The sequence below is a fragment of the Schistocerca piceifrons genome, chromosome 2 (genome assembly GCF_021461385.2).
Source record: "Schistocerca piceifrons isolate TAMUIC-IGC-003096 chromosome 2, iqSchPice1.1, whole genome shotgun sequence".
NCBI classification, from domain to species: Eukaryota; Metazoa; Arthropoda; class Insecta; order Orthoptera; family Acrididae; genus Schistocerca; species Schistocerca piceifrons.
The window spans coordinates 466,543,081-466,565,682 of record NC_060139.1 but is presented as its reverse complement, the minus strand read 5'-3'; the positions used below and the strand labels follow the sequence as shown (position 1 = coordinate 466,565,682).

General features: G+C 39.0%; 1 protein-coding gene across 1 annotated transcript; it reads left to right on the top strand.

The window, feature by feature from the left end:
• The first annotated feature begins 449 nt into the window (after positions 1-449).
• LOC124776428 (opsin-1-like) lies at positions 450-17,686 on the top strand. Its single transcript, XM_047251423.1, has 9 exons — positions 450-575; positions 906-1,024; positions 1,127-1,365; positions 6,931-7,037; positions 7,119-7,225; positions 8,427-8,574; positions 12,571-12,681; positions 13,042-13,208; positions 17,303-17,686. The coding sequence occupies exons 2-9, from the start codon at positions 906-908 to the stop codon at positions 17,430-17,432; spliced, it is 1,128 nt and encodes a 375-aa protein (XP_047107379.1). The 5' UTR covers positions 450-575; the 3' UTR covers positions 17,433-17,686.
• Positions 17,687-22,602: the final 4,916 nt, after the last annotated feature.

The following is a 22,602-nucleotide window of genomic DNA, read 5'->3' as shown; positions in this document are numbered from 1 at the left end:
TCACTTGTAAAAATGCTAAAGCTGTCTATTACTGCACAATTACCATTTTATAAACGCACTGACTCAATAACTGGTCTAATGGAAGTATGTATAGATCAAATAGTTAATGCAGAAACTAATTAATTACCTTTTAACCCTCTAATAAGCAGCAACACTCATCACAAATTTTCTAACAAAAACTATACCACTATTACAGTACTAACAAAATGATGATAATGATCCTATTGCTCCACCCTTCTAGCTCTGGTGTAAGAGACAGTTGCTGAAATAATAGCCTGTGTGTCAAATGCATATAATTCATTACAGTTTATCCTGTTCATGTGACTGACACTTATTGGTTTTATAGATGACAGCATATTGGCTTGAAGGAATTGCTGAAGCCTTTCATGAAACAGAGGATTTTATCACAGCATTTGTAAGGTTTAGAAGTACAATATATAAGGGTAAATCACTGACATGAATGTGAGTGTCTTAAGTGGCACTTTACACAACAGGTATACCACCAGTAGCTTGGGTCTTCTCTGAGAAACTTGAGTAGGCACCATCTTGGTTGTTTTCTTCAAGTTTCAAAAAAGGTAATTAAATGTCTTTGCTTCAAATAATCTTTTACTAATGCAGTGTTCACCATTTCTGCAATAAAGATTTTTGTATGTAAATAATGATCTAGAGAATAAATGTTCTGTTAAAAATGGAGTAGTTGATGGAAAAGCTTAAAGACAAAAACTGCATGTCATGCTTTCAGATCAACAGATAATATTATAATTGGTGGAAGTGCATTGTGAAATCTGCATTCATATAAATGACCTTCATATTAAGTTTTCTTTCTCTCCTATAGCTGAGGACCACTGCTATTGATGTCTGTAGTATGGACTGTTATACATAATATATTATTATCTGTTATGCAGATGGAGACAGCAAGCCTATTGTTGGTACCACACTATGCTGCCCAGTGGCAGGGACCATCCAACATCACTGTTGTGGATAAAGTGCCACCAAATATGCTCCATCTTGTGGATGCTCATTGGTAAGTACATGAACTTGACTCTAGAAATTTTTCCTGTGGTTTTATGATGATCTTTTGTGTTAATTTACTTTAAATTTCAATATATCCAATGCAAATCAACAGGTACCAGTTTCCTCCCCTGAACCCCCTCTGGCATGGCATTCTTGGCTTCATGATTGCTGTTCTTGGTGTTATTTCTTGGATTGGAAATGGTGTAGTCATCTATATATTTTCAACAACCAAATCTCTGAGAACACCATCAAACCTTCTAGTGGTGAATCTAGCTTTCTCAGATTTTCTCATGATGGTTGTAATGTCACCACCAATGGTATTAAACTGTTACTATGAAACATGGGTGCTGGGTAAGTAGATAGTTCATAAAATAGGACAGTATTTATGATAGTAGTAAACATTTATCCAAGAAAGACTACTTTAGTGTTTTACATAATGATTGGAACTGTAAACATACATGTGGTAAATATGATAAAAAGCTAAAAATTAGCAGATAAATGTACAAGATTTTGAATGGTGTGGGTATCTTGTCAGCCACTTCTGCTGACAACTTCAAACTGTAAATATTATTACTGTCCTCAACACGAGCATAAAAATGTTTACCAATATTTAGTAAACATTTGTAAAATTGTCACAGGAGAACAATCATGACAAAATGTCCAACGAGATAGGAAACAGAGAACATAGTTCCAGTAGACTACATTAACATCATCCTGTACCATTCACAAATTTAGCGTTTAAAGATGAAGCATATATGGTCCGAAATGCACACACAGTTTATTTTGTCGACAGATCAGTGCTCATAGAGTATTTCAAATCAAATTAACGTAATAATTTTAGACCACTGTTACTGTTTGAAGATATTTTCATTGCCTAACTGTGACTACTGAAGGTATCGGAGGGGACACGGTAACAGCATTAAAAGAAATCAGCAAGCTGTGCACCACCACCACACATTACACATACTCTCTTTTCAGTACTTAATGAAGTGATTCCCCATAAAACAGTACATTTGCCTTAGGCTGTGTGATAGCGCAGTTGTTAGTGCCTAAGCATGAACAAGTGAAAAGGCAATAAAGTAAACTACTTACAAGATTGTGTAAACTTGTGTAAAGAGCTCGAATGAGAAGCATTTAATAGTTGGATAGAATCAACCTGACTAACTGATTAAGCATTTCTTCATACGTCTTTGAGAGGGATTCGTGTAAGGCAGGAATTTAGAATACACTCCGTAGTCTTGTGTTATCTCACCAATTATTATGCAGGTAACCCATTGCAAAAACTCTCTCATGAGATTACAAATTGCATTACAATAAAATGTGGTGTGTATGTGATCATCAACAAACATACCATTAGATTCCACTACATTCTTCGATTTAGTGAATGCCTGTTGGTTTTTAAAAAATGTGGCACACATTCAAATGGTTCCAATGTATTCCATTATGGGAAGATACACAGTGCATTATTGTGTGGCTATTGCTTGCTTGACAATCAGAGAATGTCACAATTGAGCACATTATGGGCCACTTAGGGAAATAGTGTTCAGGGCTGGAAAAAAATGCCAATGTGCACTTGATATGTCTACTGGGAGCCTCATATGAGGTATTGAGGCCTTGGAGGAGGCCTTTCCTGCAGCTATCAAGCATGTGGGGTGCACTTATCTGCAAGTTGTGGCTTATGTCGGCACTGACACCTATCGTTCAGGTTCTGAGGCCACCCTCAGTTCATATAGACAGCTGGCAGAAGATGTGAAGGCCTTGCACATTGTTCCCATAGCTGATAGGAGTCCTTTGATTTGGATCTGACTATAGGAACTCAGTCAAAGGCTTCATCAGTTCTGCGATGACATTGACTGCAGATTTCTGGTCCTGTGTTATCAGGTGAGGAATTGTATGATTCCCCTTGATAGGTCAGGGGTGCACTACACGAATGAAGCAACTACTTGGTACTTTTGTGTGTGTGTGTGGGGTGGGGGAAGTTGGTAGTTCGAGGCATTCTGATGAACATTTGCCAGATAACATGCGACATGCGGACAGAGAAATCAGACAGTGTTCAGGGTACAGACACTTTGACTGTCATTATTTTACTAGTAAATTGTCAGAGTATTGTAACAAAGCTCCTGAATTTATAGCCCTCCTGGAAATATCTTGTGCTCAAATAATTCTTGAGACCAAAAGCTGACTGAAACCCAAAGTAGAAAGCTCTGAAATATTTAGCGAGTCATGGAACATAAATCAAAAACATAGATCAAATGCCATGGAAGAGGGATGTTCATTGCAGATGATAAAAATATTGTCTAGTTGAGGTCAAATTTGAGTGTAACAGTGAAGTTACCTCATCATGTACAGCATGTATAAGTGAAATCAAGTTAATTGTTGGATGTTTTTACTGGCCTTATGATTCCGCTGTGACAGTTTTAGAGTCATTCACAGAAAGTCTATGATCAGGAGTGCGCAAATATGAAGATCACAAAATATTAGTTGGAGGCGATTTTACCTGACCGACTATAGACTGGGACATCTACAGATTCACTGCAAGGGATAGACAGACAGACTGTCTCCCAAAGTACTTTTGAACACATTTTCTGAAAACAGTCTTGAGCAGCTAGTTCAGCAGCCAACATGCAATGGAAATATTTTAAACCTTTGAGTTACAAACAGACCTGACATTATCAATGGCATCATTATAGAGATGGATTAGTGATCATGGTATCATAGTAACTATGGTTATTAAAGGTAATAGATTAGTCAAGAAGGCTAGGAGACTATTTCTGCTGGGGAGAGCAAATAAGCAGTTGTTGGCATCCCACTTAGACAATGAATTGACATTATTTAGTTCCAGGATGATGGACATACAGGAATTATGGGCAAAGTTTATACAGATTGTAAACTGAGCTCTGGACAAGTACGTTCCCAGTAAGTGGAAAAATCCCACAATGGTTATGCAAAGAAATTTGGAAAATGCTGAGAAAGCAAAGTCTCGGTTCTAAAGGGAATGCAAAAATGCTAATAGGCTTAAGTTAGCAGAGATTCAGGCATCTTTAAAAAGACTGATGCACAAAGCATACAACAGCTACCACTGTCATACCTCAGTAAATGATCTTGCCGAGAACCTGAGAAAATTCTGGTCCTTCATAAAATCGCTAAGTGGGTCTAAGGCTTATATCCAGTAACTCATTGACCAGTCTGGTGTGGCAGCAGAAGACAACAAAAGGAAAGCTGATTTTTTAAAACTTTGCATTTAAGAAATGGTTCATGCAGGAGAATCTTACATATATACAGTCATTTGACCATCAGACAGACTTCTGTACAGAGGACACAGTAACAGGCATTCCTGGTATAGAGGAACAACTGAAAGAGTCAAAAACATGTATATCACCAAGTCCAGATGGAACCCCAATTCAGTTTTACAAAGCATACTCAATGGCACTGACCCCTTACTTAGCTTGCATTTATTGTGAATCTATTGCCCAGTGTGAAGTCCCAAATGACTGGAAAAAAATGCAGATGATGGGTAAAAGAACAGATTGCAAAATTGCAGACTTTAGCATGAATTTGATGTAGAATTCTTGAACGTATTCTCAGTTCAAATATAGTAATTTGCCTAGACATGGAAAAGCTTCTGTCCACAAATCAGCACAGTTTCTGAAAGCAGCACTCTTGCGAAAATCAGCTTGCCCTTTCATCACTATATTCTGTGAGCTATGGATGAAAGGTAACAGGCAAATTCCATATAAGGTTTCCGAAAAGCATTTGACACGGTACCCGACTATAGGTGTTAATAAAAGTACAAGCATATGAAATAGGTTCGCACATATGTGAGCATCTCAAATATTTCTAAATAATAGAACCCAATATGTCATCCTCAATGGCAAGTGTTCATCAGACAAGGGTATCATTAGGAGTGCACCAGGGAAGTGTGATAGGACCACTATTATTTTCCGTATACATGAATCATCTGGCAGAGAGGATGAACAATAATCTGCAGCTGTTTGCTGATGATGCTGAGGTTATGGGAAGGTATCATCATTGAGTGACTGTAGGAGGATACAAGATGCCTTAGATAAAATTTCTAATTATTGTGATGAATGGCAGCTAGCTCTAAATGTAGAAAAAATTAAGTGAATGTAGATGAGTAGGAAAACAATCCTATGCTATTCAAATACAACAGAGTAGTGTGCTGCTTGACAGTCACATCAATTAAATATCAAAGCATAATGTTGCAGAGCAATAATAAATGGAACAAGCACATTAGGGAAGGTGGAAGGTCACCTTTGGTTTATCGGAAAAATTTTAGGAAATTGTGGTTCATATGTAAAGGAGACCGCATATAGGACACTAGTGAAGCCCACTCTTGAGTACTGCTTGAGTGTTTGGGATCGGTTTAAGGGAAGACATTGAATCATTTCAGAGGCAGGCTGCTAGATTTGTTATCAGTAACTGAACAACAAACAAGTATTATGGAGGTGCATCAGAAACTCAAATGGGAATCCCTCAAATGAAGGTGATGGTCTTTTTGGGGGACATCACTGAGAAAATTTAGAGAACTGGCATTTGAGGCTGATTGCATAATAATTCTACTGCGGACAACATACATTTTACGTAAAGACCACAAAGATATGAGAAATTACGACTCATACAGAGGCATATTGACAGTCATTTTTTCCTCGCTCTATTCGCTACTGGAACAAGAAAGGAAATGACTAGTTGTGGTACAGGGTACCCTTCATCACTTACCATATATTGCTTGCAGAGCATTTATGTAGATGTAGATTTGTTAACAACATTTTTCAATAATATGATAGCCATAATCAGACACTGAATAATTCCAAATGGTTGATTATCACTCAATTCTTGTAATTTTTTCTCTCACCAAAGCATATTCCTGAGCATCAACAGTCAGATAATGGCAGATAGCAAATAGTGCAACAATGTGCCTACTACAAGCAGACTTAACTGATACATCTGTCTTCTCAGTTTTCATTGTTACCAAATACTCTGGTACATGGCAGAATGGCATTTACTTCCCAAAATTTTGTAAGTAGAAGGGGTTTCTTGATGTGCTAGACTTGTTTCTCTGCTGGGTCCACATACTTCACTAGTATGATGGGCACTCAGGACATTAGTGGAAGTGAAGAATTTCTTGGCTTGGTGACATCCAATCTACTCCAGATTCTAACAGTTACTGTATAAGAAGAGAGGGGAGAGAGAAAAGTTTAATGTCTCAATGATGAAGAGCTCAATATAAATGGAGTGCATGCTCAGAATGGAGAAGGAAATGAGAGAAAATCGGCTATATTACTATAATAAAATTGGCAGCAACTGTACTTCAGCAAAACAGCCACAGAGAAATTGAATCTGATAACCAGACTGTGATTTGTAGTCCACTCAATTCACATGCAAGTCTAGTGCCTTAATGACTATGTTTACTCCTTAAGTGAAACTACCTAGTACTCTTGATGACAGATACTCACATTGTGGATGGGAATGTTACATGTGGAAGACTCTTGTCTGATTTTCAATACAAGAAGGTTACATACTAGATGCCTCTCACTTATTTTCATACCACCCGTATGTGTAAAACATGAATACAGTACTCCAACGAACAAACATCCCTCATAGCCTTCCATGTGATACTGGTCTGAACGCCACCACCAACAGCTCTGACACAATCCCATAGTGCTGCTTACTGGCTAGAGTATTGTGTACACACTGTAATGTCAAAAGTGTGCAGTTATAACATATACGAATTGGAGACCGTGCTATTGCTGTCATATAATTTTAAACTATAGGAGATATTTCACTTTATGAATATGGCTGAAATTCACGTCGGCACTACAATATCCACTGTATTAGAGAGGGCAGATATGCAAAATCTATCTAGTCTCCACAAATTAACTATTTCCTTTATTACAGGTCCTCTAATGTGTGACATTTATGGGATGTGTGGATCACTGTTTGGTTTTGCATCAATATGGACAATGACAATGATAGCACAGGACAGATACAATGTAATTGTGAAGGTAAATGTAATAATAACTAGCATGTAAAAGTATATTCTGACATTTTCATTAAAAATTACAGACAATTAACAACTCTTACAGGGATTATCTGCTAAACCAATGACAATTAAAACAGCTCTCATTAGAATAGCACTGATCTGGTTCTTTGCTATTGGATGGACTTTGGCCCCACTCTTTGGGTGGAATAGGTAAGCACGTCAGCAAAATACAAATATCAGATGATATAGTAGAATACAGAAGTTGGGCGAAATAACTTGAATAATCCAGTTTTACTGCATGTCCATTATCTTCTAGGCAGTATTACACTGCTAATATGACACATTGTTTATTATATGTAATCCTGTTCTTAAACTTTCCAAGAATTACCTTGGTTGTTGACAGATCGCTCACGCTTTCTTCATTGTTTCATTTAACACTGAAGCAGTGCACTAACATAAATGAAGTACATGAAAGAACATCTACATTTTCAAAAATTGAAAAGATGCAGCACTATCATTAGCCACAGCCGCATCACTAATTTCCTTTGTCAGCAACCACACACTTGTTTCTGTAAAACTTGAGATTAGACATAATTAAGAGCTTTTGATTTTGTATGGATGCTCATGAATTTGTGGCACATTACTATCAGCAAAGTTCTCTTTCGAATCAATGTGGTATTGATTACAGCCAGTTGTAGGTACAGCTGTCAAATGGAGATCAGGAAAGAACTGTATTCAATTTCCACATCTTTAGGTCCATCACGTAAGTCAGATGAGACTGGAATACTAAGAATGATTCACGTGAAGCATTTGTCAAAAGGTTCTCATAGCGAATGAGCAAGACTGCAAGTGTAGATCTGAGACTAGCATCAAGTTATCTATTTGGATCATAAACTGTCTCAATATGACATGTAGCAACACCTGTCATAGTTTTGAATGACACTAACTATATACTAAATGTATTGTCCAGGAAAGCAAAAGGTTGGGAGTAATGGTGGTTTCTGCAGCAAGCAAATTGTATAGATAATGTGGACACTTACCTTGTGGTATTTCTTGCAGAATATTGGGCTAAATACAACATACTTCACTCACAAGCACTGCGTGAATTCAGAGAAACCTGTGAAAGCTTCACCACCAGAGGACTCTTAACAACTGTAATAAAACTAGCTTTGAGACAACTGGATTTTTCAGTTTTATGTACCACATATTGTGTGTTTTTGCTGGAAATGGTTAGTGTGTAGAAGTTAAATATTCTTCAAACTTTTTCATTATCTTTTAACTGTTTTTTCAAGGAAATTTTGTTAACTAATATTTTTCACAGCATGTGTACAGCAACAATACAGCTGTTGTGCACAACAAAAGAGATCTACAGTATGTTTTAATATTCTTTTTTTCTTAATTATATTTGTAGGTATGTGCCTGAAGGAAACATGACAGCCTGTGGAACTGATTATCTGACAAAAACATGGACAAGCAGAAGCTACATTCTCGTATACTCTGTATTTGTCTATTTTACACCTCTGTTCACTATAATATACTCCTATTACTTTATCGTACAGGTAAGTGATATAATGCATATTTATGCAAAGAATGAACATCTGAAATTTCTAAAGTTACACACTGAACATAGTTTCATGTTTCAACACACATCAAATTAACATTATATTTGCTCCCCTTTCACCGCATGCATACCAGCAGCATTTGAAGCAAAACCTCAACATTACTACGACAGCTGTTCACACACCATTCTGAGAGCTAAAGCACCTTTTACATGGTGCATTTAGTATCTATCATATCTTAAATTGCCCTGTGTATTCAAACTAATGAATCAGATTGCAGTAGTCTGAGTTTTAGACAAATGTGAAACTACTTGTGCCATGGAATGGGCTACTAATGCAATAGTAAAAACCAAAACATGTCTGGTATTCTATTACTTCTAAATTCTGACTCTAATTATGGAAATCACCACTGAAGGAGTAAATGCAGGGAAGCAAAGCTATTTTTCTTTGGTATTATTTACATATCCTTATTCTAACATCTGAATGATTAGTAAATGCAACATAATTTGTAGTGGCACTGATACAAGAAATTAAAAATAAATTGCATCACATACTCAGTTATTATATTTACTTTAACACATGTTATTCCTACTGAATGATCATATTTATATATATATATATTTTTTTTTTTATTTCTAGTTTTATAGTAAATATCATTTCTGTATAACACTCAGGACTTCACTTATGAGCCAATGCCATTGCCAAGACTGACTGTTAAAATTTTATTGCATCTGTCGACATAAGGAAAGAATGGAAACAGTGTAGCCAATGTACACCTATCATAGTGAAGGGAATGTTAAATGTTGAGCTAGCACATACATATAAAGACAGAAGCAAGAAAATAGAGCAAAATGTAGTAACAAGAATCAAATTAGATAATTTCTTTCTGAAAATCAAAGATGAATCCTTGTGTACTTCATACAGTAAAGATACTTGTCTGGTTTCCTTTAGCAAACTTAAGTCAAAGCCTGAATAAGAATCTGATATTATGACTTCCACTTTGCCTAAGCAGTAAACAGAAATTAACAATGCATAGAGTAAAGGAGCCAGGCACACATTATTGGAGTAGAATGAGATTTTCATTCTGCAGCGGAGTGTGCGCTGATATGAAACTTCCTGGCAGATTAAAACTGTGTGCCTGAGTGAGACTCGAACTCGGGACCTTTGCCTTTCGCGGGCAAGTGCTCTACCATCTGAGCTACCGAAGCACGACCCACGCCTGGTACTCACAGCTTTACTTCTGCCAGTATCTCATCTCCTACCTTCCAATCTTTACAGAAGCTCTCTTGGAGTAGATCGTCTGGCATTTTTTGGTTTGATACTCTGTATTTATGATCCTTGTGCAACTTGTGGGGACTCCATAACATAATTTTTGTCCTATTAATATCACTATTTGACTGAATATTAATTGCCATCATCATTCAACTTTGACGGAATTCAACAGATCTTCAAAGTACTCCTTCCAAATCTTTTTGAGCTCATGCATTTCCTCCACAATTCTTCCATTATTATCCATGATCCTCAGGCACTCGCTTCTGTCGTTCCTTTTATTTCTTACCATGGTGTAAAGTACTTTTTTGTTCCCTTCCTGTCCTCTTCTAACATTCTTGTCCATTTTTCCATCCACTTCTTCTTCTCCGCCCTTACTATGGTCTGTGCCGCTTTCTTGCTTTCCTTATATTTTACCATAGCTTCCTCTGTTCGGGTCTGGAACCATTCTCTGAAGGCTTTGTTCTTTCGAAGTACTGCCTCTTTACATATGTTGTTCCACCATGGGGTTTCCTTACTTCTCCTCTTTGTGCTAGTTCTTCCGCACACAGTCTCAGCTGCCTCAACTAGAGCCCTCTTAAAATCTCCCCATTCTTCTTCCACTGTTCTCTGATCTTCCTTTGGCAGCTTCTTCCTGATCAGTGTCTGGTACTGGGTCCTCCGTTCACCCTCTTTCAGCATCCATGTCTTCAACCTTTTCTCATGTATGTCTATTGCCCTCCTATCTTTTTTCTTTCTCAGGGCGGCTACCAACAGCCGATGGTCACTGTCTAAGGCCTCAGATGGAATGACCTTAACATCTGTGAGGCTGCTCATCATCTGCCTATCCACTAGTAACTAACAGCAATGGAGAGCCTAAGGCAGCAGACGATTATAATAGTGGGGAAATTGATGATCTAACTTGGAATGAAGTGGAAGAAGCCATAAAGAGGATGAAAGGGGGCAAGGCACCAGGTTGGGACGAAGTAACAGTGGATATGATACGAGCAGCAGGAGAAGTAGGAACCCAGTGGCTATACAGAGTGCTGAGGGTGGTGTGGAAGGAGGACAGAATTCCTGAGGATTGGAAGAAAGGAATTATAGTCCCGATCTTCAAGAAAGGGGATAAAAGGAGATGTGAGAACTACAGAGGAATCACCCTGCTATGCCACTGTGGAAAAATCTATGAAAAGATCCTGGAGAAGAGAATAAGAAGCAGTATTGAAAGTACACTGCAAGAGGAGCAGTATGATTTCAGACCGGGAAGATCAACAACGGACCTCATATTTGCGGTAAGGCAACTGCAGGAAAGGCACTATGAGTACGGGAAGGACTTAATCATGGCCTTTTTAGATATTGAGAAGGCGTATGACAGTATCTATAGGGACAAGCTCTGGGATGTGCCGAACGCAAAAGGGATAGATGAAGAGATAACACGAAAAGTCAGAAAAATGTATGAGGGAAGTGAGAGTTGTGTGAAAGTGGGGAGGGAACGTACTGCATGGTTCAAGCTGGAAAATGGGCTGCGACAGGGAAGTGCACTTTCGCCTTTATTGTTTATTATTGTTATGGATGAAATCCTACAGCAAGTATCAGATGCAATTAGAGATCATAAAATGAAAGCAGTGTTTTTTGCCGATGACCTGATGTTATGGGGAAATTGCGAGAAGGAGGTGCAAGAGCAGTTGGATGTATGGGAGGCAACGGCAGCACAATATGGAATGCATTTCTCTGCAAAGAAAAGTGAAATAATTGTCACAAAAAGGAAGAAGAATAGGCCAAATGTGGATATAACTTGTGGAGGGGAAAAACTACAAGTGGTAGAGAACTTCAAGTACCTGGGAAGCACGATTGAAAGTAAGGGGGGAAATGCAATGGAAATACATGAAAGGTGCAGAAAAGCAGCGCAGTTCTTCAAATGCATTAGGGGGCTTATTTGGAGCAAGGAGGTGCCACAGAAATCCAAGGGAATTATATACCGAACCTACTTTGTCCCCATATTGGCATACGGAAGTGAGACATGGGTAATGCACAAAAGCGACAAAAGTAGAATACAAGCTAGTGAAATGAAGTTCCAGAGGAGCAGGTTGAGTGTAACAAGACGAGACAGATTGCGAAATGTGTATGTGAGGGAAAGACTAAAGGAGGAACCAGTACAGGACAGGATAGAAAAATCAAGACTGCAGTGGTATGGACACATGAAGAGAATGGATGAGGGAAGAATTCCAAAGAGGATGTTTGATCTGCAACTGGAGGGGAAGAGGCCCAGGGGAAGACCAAGAGATAGATGGGTGAAGGGAGTGAAGGAATGTGTGACGAGAAGAGGAGAGAACTGGACGAAGATGGAAGAGGGGGAATGGTGGAAAGACAGAACACGATGGAGAGGCTTGTGTTCCCGACAGACCCAGCCAGTGGCTGGAAACTGTCCAAGATGATGATGATGATGATGATGATGATTCAACTTTGACGATTTCTGGTGATCCTCTTAATGGTTTATTGCTCACTGTGTAAAGCATTGATTAGTGTCCTTATCTCCAAGCAGAACAGGAATAGAAGTTGAACACACATAAAATACGTTATCTGAAACAACAATACAGTTCTTATTTCTAACCTCTGTAACAAAAATATATAAATTATTCAAAAACAGGCACATATTAAATTACTGAATATACAAACTTCTTTTTCAGCACACTCGTGACACCATATACATTAATCAGTTTCAATTGTAAAACTATTTCTTTTTTTTAGGCTGTAGCTGCCCATGAGAAGAATATGCGAGAGCAGGCCAAGAAGATGAATGTAGCTTCACTACGATCATCAGATGCATCAAATACCAGTGCAGAATGCAAACTTGCAAAGGTAATGTGTCCTGCAGACAATGGAACAATAGAAAAACAGAAATCGTGTAGAAATCATTGCCTGATAAGAAAATTAGTTGATGTAAGTGTAACAATTCAAACTGCTGTGTGAAAATAAGCAAGCAAAGATTTTGTAGCAAATATCATTTACATAAGATGGCTCTGTGCCAAAAGTTGCAGTCGAGATAACATTTACACCACCTTTGTCACAATTTTTGTTGAAAATATGGATACTGTAAAAAAAAAAAAAAAGCCTAAATTTTGGCTGTTCTTTGCAGTTCAGCATTATGAAACTTTGTACAAATTTATGCAAATTTGAAACAAATGTTATAAATATATTTTTTTATAATTTTACCTGCAGGTTGCTCTAATGACAATCTCCCTGTGGTTTTTTGCCTGGACACCATACCTGGTAATAAACTATACTGGCATCTTTGAGGGTGCAAACATCAGTCCTCTGGCAACAATCTGGGGATCATTATTTGCAAAAGCCAATGCTGTCTATAACCCAATTGTATATGGAATAAGGTGAGCTATTTCCTTGACAGTTCATAATAAGAACATATAGAGTGAGTCAACAACAGCTAGATGTAGTTCAGTTTAGATCCATCTATATTTTTAAGTCAAACAGTTGGTCTTTACAGAGTACACACATATACAAGAAGACCTTTACACTGAAATGACCAAGGTTTACTCAATACGAAATGTAGCTGAAGAACAAGGATTAGTGACTGCCTACAAGCTGCAACACTGTGAACTGAAACAACTGTGGGCTTTTAATATCTGAGTAAAAACATGTTTGTGAAGTTGTTGTGACAGATTGAAGAGATTTGAGACATATGATTACTTGATTGAGAACAAGTAGCAATAATGAGGATGTTAATGCACTTTTCAATGTGCTTGGTGTGTTCGCTTCGAACAAATTGTGAATCAACTCAAAGTAATCTCTGTGATTTCCACAATGTCTGCATATAAAAAGTGAAAGACTACTGGTTTACCAATGCCTGTGATGATGTAACTGTAATACTCATACAAGGGACAGTAAAACAGTTTCTGTTCAGAGCCCATACAGTCCAGAACTGGTATGACAATCAGGCAAATCTCTCATGCTTGTTGAGGCAATCATCCTACTGATTTCAATGTTGAACGTATCTGTTGGGTAAAACACTGTGTCCTGCTACATGAAGAAGTCCATAATTGCCTGCTGCATGTCCTCATTGCACAGCAATCATTGATCCATCAAGACCTTTTTTAAAGGACTGAAGGCATGCTAACTGCAAGGGGAGAGATATGGACTATAGGACAGGTGCCCAAATGTCTCCCACATGAGTTGGTGTAACTTATGCATTACAACATTTGTAATATGGGGACATGCATTCTCATGAAATAGTAGCAGCAGGTCTTGTTGCAGAGGTTTTTGACAGGCACACTGCCCCATAAACATTCTTCATTTCCCAACGGATATCTACCAGTGTTTGTCCTTCAGCAGGTTGAACAGAACAACTGTATGTTGGTCCTGTGTGAACACATTTGGTAATAACATTTCCATAGTTCACACTTCTGCATATATCACATGTGCAATGGAAAGACATGAATGTGACACTAATCCCTTACCTACATGTTGGTGATTACAAACCCACATTGGAGTCACGTTATGTTGCATATACACTGCAGCAACACCCTCAAACAGAATCTTTTTTATTGCCTCTTATATTAAATTTTGTCCAGCGTACTCCTCTCCTGAATGTACAGTTAATGTGAAGATCCTGAGCTACATTTCTTTAAAATGGAAGAAATAATATTAAATTATTCTTGTTTAAAATGCTGAGAGTGGCAGTTAAGTTGTGATCTGCAAGGGACTGTGAATCATCCAACACTAAAATGGTACTCCTAATCCAAATTTAAAACTGCGGACTATTATGTGTAAAATAATATTAGCAGGTATAATAAATTTGATATTGCATCTCCGATGCAGAATCCTTAGATTCGGAGTGAAAAAGAGTGTCACAGACCATGCTGAAACTCTTATATAAGAAACAACAATTATCGGAGTGAAAAGACATTGCACTGAATGACAGCAATCAGGAAGGCATTTTTTTGGCGTGTGGTAAGGAGATGGTCAATAACTGTACAGATTGAAAATCTAGTAATAATTCTCTCTCCTCTTCATAATAGCTATCAGTTCTACAGGGCAGTCATATACTCTAACTGTGTGTAAGTTAATAGATAAATCAACATGATTTCTATAGAGTTGTCAAAATTATTTTGTTTGTTTTATTATTTTGGTGCATAGGGTTCACTCAGATAACAAAAACTGAGGCTCAGTTAAAGTATTCAGATGGATATTCAGGGGTAATGACTGTGGGTGCTATGAAATCCAATCAGTCCTGCGTATAAAACTAAAACTGAAACCTTAGCATTGTGAAGGCAGCAAGAAACATGTGGTCTCTCTTCCATTTCTTGGAATGAATTCGTTCAAGTTTATGTGAATATTACAGAAGCATAAATCAAACTGATTAAGGCAAAATTACACACTTTTCAAGATTATCTTGGTCTCTTAATACCTGGTTTCAAAAATATACCATAGGAATCTGGTGCAAATTATGTAGGAGAGGATATTTTCACTAACAGTAAAGCTGTGGAATACTCCTGAAGTACAAAGCTGAGGCAGCATGAAAAGTCTGCTGACACACAACACAAATTAATGCAAACAAAATAGTGACCGACAGCACAAAAATGCTGTTGTGTGCCTCAGACAGGTGGAATGCACTAATCAAGGAGATAGTGAATACTTGGAGTGGGTGGCATAGACCAAGAGTGCTGTTGGAGGAATGTCAGAAAGGGCAACATAAACACACAGCAATACATTGATGTGTGCATGTTTCTCTTTTGCTAATGAAGGCTGTGGCTGAAAGCTTTATGTAAGTTCTTTTAATTGTGCCTGTCTGCAATTTAACATGTCTCCTTTACAGTAAGCAGCAATTGTCTTTTCCTACATTGTTGATACCTGGAGTTTCTGTTGGTTAACCATAAATTTCATGAATATATAACTAAACTGTCAAACTATAAGAGATGTAGCATAAATCTAAACCAAAATAGCAGTTTTTAAGGCACTTTTTTTAATTCATTATTTTTCCCAAGAAGACAGTTTCAAGAGTAGTGGTGGTGAGTGTGGTTTGATGAAATGATACACTCACTATCAGTAGAGCGACATACTGCAATATACCAAAAAACAAAATCATGAACTGAACAGAACACAGCTGTCTAACTATTAAGTTTATTGATAACAGTAGCTTCCCATCCATACGGGCTTTGTAGATGCCAGAATGAAAGATAACCTTTAACAGTATGGATTGTCTGAACTAGTACATTAGGCAACAACCTGCTTCTGTACATTATATAAAATACCAATTTTCATTAAAAGCAGTTTCTTGAAAGATCTGGAACTTCTGCTATTTGACTTGTGTATCAAAATTGAAAAAGTAACACGGAAGGAAAATCAGCTACTAACATCCTTAGCTTATGAAAGAGCATGCTGCTTCTTCATTTCAGGAAATAGGCAGCTGTTTATTCCAGCTTTGCACCTTGAACTGACTTCCACACACTCTCTCTTTGGATTCTGTTGCCCACTGGACAATACAAGATGACTTCTTTAGTTAGCTCATCATACATTCTTTCTAAATGTTTTCATTTATGTTCATACTGTTGCATTTTTGTGTGTTTATTCACCTCTAATTTCATATTTTAATTAATTTGTTTATTCAGTAGAGTGCAACTTTTTGCTTTCAACTGGAAGTTCACTTAGGCAAAAATTGAAATTTTTGTCTTTCGAGGCAGGACCCAGTTTTCACACCTGTAAGGTATTGTAGACAATGCCATTGTTTTACAGAATTTTAGTGATATGCTCCTTTTTGTTTTGGTCTTCAATGTTTGGATTATATTAAATATTGTGAGATTTCAGATGTAACTCATGCCTCATCATAGAGTTACATTGTGACACTTGCTTTCAATTTGTGACCAATGTATATCTATTGTCTAATTATATAGATTCCTTTGAAAGTCACAGCTTTCACCTTTTGTTTTGGTATTTTCATATTATATTTTTAGATACTCTATTCAGTCGGCAAAGTGATGTTTGCAGGTAAACTTAATTTTCCTGAATCATAATTTGATCATCAATAAGAAAGGAAGGTGTACATTTACAGTATTCATTTTGATTTTATGCAAAGCAGTCTTACCACAGAATTCAACAAATATTGTCAATATAAACACCAAATAATGACAGAAAATGCTGAGTAGTATACATTAAAACAGGATTCTATCATTTTAATACACACAAGTGTGGCTCCATCTGCCCCCCCCCCCCTCCCCCCACTCCCTCTCCCCCTTTTTCCAAAGCTGCAAAACCATTACTCAGTCATATTTCTGTCAATTGCATTTTGATAACATGCTATGGATTTTGTTGAATCTCTGTCTACTGCATTTTGATAATATATTATGGATCTGTTGAACCTCTGTCTGATCTTTATGTGCTCTGACATATGCCCAATATGCCTGTAACTTACATTTATACAGTTGAGCATAAACAAATAATTCTTATTAAAATTTTTTATTTTTAACAGTCATCCAAAGTATCGTGCAGCTTTGAAAGAGAAACTTCCATTCCTGATCTGTGGGGATGACGAGCATGGAGATGCTACATCACAAGCATCTGGAGCGACTACAGCTACAACTGTTGCTGAAAAGGCATAAAATAATCTTCCAAGCAACAAAAATTCTCATTTTATAAAATATTCGTACTGATCAAAATTGCTACAAGACAACATTAGTGCCAAAATGATGAAACTACTGTTATTACCACAGAAACATTTTGTCAACAACAATGAACTGATTTCACAAAATAATTATCAAAAATACATGAGTTTTCGAAACAGAAACTTGTGAAAAACTAGACTTTCACCAACTGGAAATAACAGCCAAAGAAAATAAAGTGCTATGACTAGTAATATGTTTTGATCTCTCTCTCTCTCTCTCTCTCTCTCTCTCTCTCTCTCTCTCTCTCTCTCTCAAAACCTTTAACCTAGACATGGTAATGAATACTATTTCTTGCGATACTACAGGAAAATTTATGATGAAGTGACTTAAAATAATAAATCACTAGTTATAAGTAAAATAAACACACATTTATTTATAAGAATTTGACTGAATGAAAACATCTTCAGCCTGTCCAGTTACAGAACAACCATTCCAGCACATATAACTAGCGACATAAACAAATGGCATCTCTTGCCATTTAAATGTGAGCTATATTCCATTCAGCTATGTTAATTTATTACAGTAATAAACAAGATTACGTAACTTATTCAACTCATGGTAGCACATTATAGTGTATTATTGTTCATGTTAACTTGTAGTTATCATAACTTACAGTAAATTACAAGTGTAATGTGTGGAGCAGACACTAAGCAAGAAGCAAAGAGGAGGTGTGCGACTGCTAATTGACATGTAATTTCTTTGATGAGAAGCACATAATCAAAACACCTATCATTCAGCTGAAACACCCAAATTCAAACTAATAATGATTTTTGTTTCACTCTTGAGATTTACTGCAAAGAAAAACTTGTTACATCTCTCGTGTTAAAACATCGCAACACTTTATGATAGTTAATACAATGATTTTGAGGGTTACCAATGAAAATTATGCATTAATTGAATTTGGTATGTAGTTTTTTAGATATGATGCCAACGTTTAAATAGTTGCTGTGACAGGAGTATACATCGTGACTGTTCTTGGCCCTGACAGACATTCTCAGTGTGTCCAGACTTGGTTGGAAAGTTACATACATCAGTACATTCCGATGATAATGCACGGAACTGGATTGGTTGTGACATCTGTGTTACCTGCATCACCTGTGTATGGAAACTGAACAATGCCACTGAAAGTGCCACATTACGAATAAAACAGCAGGCCCTACATTAACTCTGTGTTGGATACACTGAAATGAAGAGGCTGGTAATATGGCACACTGCACACAGAAATTGTATAAATTATTTTGGGAACTTAAGGCACATGAGAAAATTCCAGGCATTGGTTTGTGGCATGTTTCAGTGGAGGAAGACTGCTTGCTAATTGAAATCTCAATTGAAAACCTCCATTTAATTGCAGGATAGCTCTACGCTCAGACTCATTCCCCAGAATTGGATTACACAAGGGTCGTCCAACTTAGAATGGTATTTATACATTCACCCATCAAATATTACAAGTCTTAAATAAGCAAATCTGGAAAATCCAGGATGGAATGTAACAGTATTATGAAAAGGAAAGTTGTCACTCGCCATATAGTGGAGATGCTGAGTCACAATAAGCACAACAAAAGAACTGTCACAGTATAAGCTTTTGGCCAGCAAGGCCCTTGTCACAAATAGATGACACACGCACACGCCCATGCCCATGACCACGCCCACGCCCACGTGCACGCGCACGCACACGCACAGTGAAGTGCTGATGGGGAGAGAGGGTAGGGCAGCTACATGCAGTTGGGAGGCTAGACAGAGGGGGGAGGGGGGGGGAGAAAAGAGAGAGAGAGAGAGAGAGAGAGAGAGAGAGAGAGAGAGAGAGAGAGAGAGAGAGAGAGAGAGAGAGAGCGGGGGGGGGGGGGGGGGGGGAGGGAAGAAAACGAGAGAAGTAAAAAGGCTAGGAACATTGGTGAAATGAGGGCTGTGTAGTGTTGGAATGGGAACTGGGAAGGGGCTGGATAGGTGAGAAAAATGACTAATGAAGGTTGAAGTCAGGAGGGTTATAGGAATGTAGGATATACCGCAGAAAGAGTTCCCACCTGCGCAATTCAGAAAAGCTGGTGCTAGCGGGAAGGATCCACATGGCACAGGCTGTGAAGCAGTCATTAAATGAAGGATGTCATGTTGGACAGAGTGTTCAGCAACAGGGTGGTCCACTTGTTTCTTGGCCACAGTTTTTCAGTGGCTATTCATGCGGACATGCCCACATAAAACGCAGCACAATTCGTTGCAACTTAGTTTGTAGATTACATGACTGATTTCAAAGGTAGCCCTAGCTTTGATGGGATAGTGATGTTTGTGACTGGACTGGAGTAGGTGGTGGTGGTGGTGGTGGTGGTGGTGGTGGTGGTGGTGGTTGTGGTGGTGGTGGTGGGACAATTTATGGGACAGGTCTTGCATCTAGGTCTCTTACAGGGATATGAGCCATGAGGTAAGGGGCTGGGAGCAGCAGTTGTGTAGGGATGGATGAGTATATTGTGTAGGTTCGGTGGATGCCGGAATACCACTGTGGGAGGGGTGGGAAGGATAGTGGGCCGGACATTTCAGGGCATGACGAGAGGTAGTCGAAACCATGGAGGAGAACATAATTTGGTTGCTCCGGTCCTGGGTGGTACTGAGTTATGAGGGGAATATTCCTCTGTGGCTGAATGGTCAGAGTTTGGGAGGTTGTGGGACCCTGCAAAGATAAGGCATGGGAGATTTGTTTTTGTACAAGGTTGGGAACAGTTGAAGTGGAGGTATTGCATATGGTTAGTAGCTTTGATATGGACATTTGCTTCACCTGGTCCAACTCAACCAAACAAACCATCTTCCTACTTGTTGACCTCCATCTCAAAGATGTCTGCATCAGCACCTCTGCCCATATCAGACCTACTAATCACATGCAATACCTCCACTTCGACAGCTGCAGTTCCATACAAAGAAGACCCTTCCATTCAGCCTAGCCACCCATGGTCGTCCCATCTGCAGTGATGAGTGGTCCCTTTCAAAATATACAGAGAGTCTCATTGTGGTACTCACAGACCGTTATCATCCTCCCAACCTAGACTTATCTTTCCAGTCTCCCACAACCTCCCACCGTCCGGCCACATAGGGGCATTCCCCTCATAACTCAGAACCACCCAGGACTGGAGCAACTGAATTACATTATCCGCCAGGGTTTTGACTACCTCTCATCGTGCCCCAAGGTGAGAAATGTCCTGCCCACTATCTTTCCCACCCCTCCCACAGTGGTATTCTGCAGTCCACCAAACCTACACAATATACTTGTTCATCCCTACACAACTCCAGCTCCCAACCCTTTACACCATAGCTCTTATCCCTGTAATAGACCTAGATGAAAGACCTGTCCAATATGTCCTCCCACCACCACCTACTCCAGTCCAGTCACAAAGATCACCTATCCCATCAAAGGCAGGGCTACCTATGAAACCAATCATGTAATCTACAAGCTAAGCTGCAACCACTGTGCTGCATTCTATGTGGGCATGACAACCAACAAGCTGTCTGTCCAGATGAATAGTCACCAACAAACTATGGCCAAGAAACAAGCGGACCACTCTGCTGCTGAGCATGCTGCCCAACACCACTTCCTTCATTTCAATGTCTGCTTCACAGCCTGTGCCATGGGTATCCTTCCCACTAACACCAGCTTTTCTCAAATGCGCAGATGGAAACTCTCCCTGGAAGATATCCTATGTTCCCATAACCCCCCTTGCCTCAATCTTCGTTAGTGCTTTTTCTCACCCATCCAGCCCTTTCCCTGTTCCCGTTCCAGCACTATACAGCCCTCATTCCACCAATACACCCAGTCTTTTTACTTCTCTCCTATTCTGCTAAACCCCCCCCCCCCCTTCCCCCGCCATCCATCTAACCTCCTGACTGCACCTAGTTGCCCCATCCCCTCTCCATCTCATCTCTGCGCGCTCCCCAACAGCACTTCACTGTCTCCCACCTCTAACCTGCCATCCCGTCCCCTCTCCAACCCAGCCTCCTCCTTACCCCCCACCCAGTTGCCATGCCCATTATGCGCTGCTGCTGTTGCCTGCAGTGTGGCTTCAGCTGCCAGAGGCTGTAGTCATGTATGTGCCAGTTGCATCATTGTGTGTGTGTGTGTGTGTGTGTGTGTGTGTGTGTGTGTGTGTGTGTGTGTGTGTGTGTGTGTGTGTGTTGGGCCTTTCCTTAATCATGAGAACACACATTGCATTCCATTCTGTACAAGTAGAGTCATACCAACTGACGTAGCACATGTACAGGAGCCAGTAAATAGGGTAGAATGTTCCAAATTTTTGGGTGCAAATACTGATGAAGACCTGAACTGGAAAAACATATCACTGAGTTTCCCAAAGAATTAAGTTCGGCTACTTATGCTCTTCATACAATTGCTTGTCTTGGAAACAAACAAATCAACTTCCTGACATTTCGCATATTTCCATTCAATAATATCTTATGAAATAATATTCTGGTGTAGAAAGTACACTTACATAGAAAGAGCTGAAAGCACAAAAGTGAGCAGTAAGAATAATATGTGATGTTCATTTGTGGTCATCATGTAGGTACTACTTCAAGGAGTTACAAATTTTTACTGCACCATCACAATATGTACGAGGGTTGGAACTTCAATAGTGGCAACTATTTATTCACAACCGATACAAAAGAGTTATATGTTTCCACCTGTTAATGTCCCTCAAAGTAGTCACCAGCATTTTGTAGAACCCATTGCCAGCGATAGTATACCGATAGCAGAGCCTGTTCTGTTGATGGTTCGAATGGAGCGGTCTACTGCCTGTTGTATCTTTGGAACAGTTTTGAAGCGAATGCCATGAAGGGGTTCCTTCATCTTCGGAATCAAATCAAAGTCACAAGGACTTAAGTCTGGGGAGTATGGTGGATGATACAGTACTTTCCAGTCCCATTGACCAAATAGAGCAGCCACGGCTTGCGCTGTATGCACCCACACATTGTCGTGCGAAATGATGGGAGGGTTGTGCAGAAAGTGCGCCGCTTCTTTTGTAAAGCTGGTCGCAGGTGATGCTTCACCGTACTGGGGCTCTGATGCAATTTCAACTTTCGCGGCGACCCATAATGATGCTATTCGTTGGATTGGTGTTTTTGGTTTGGATTC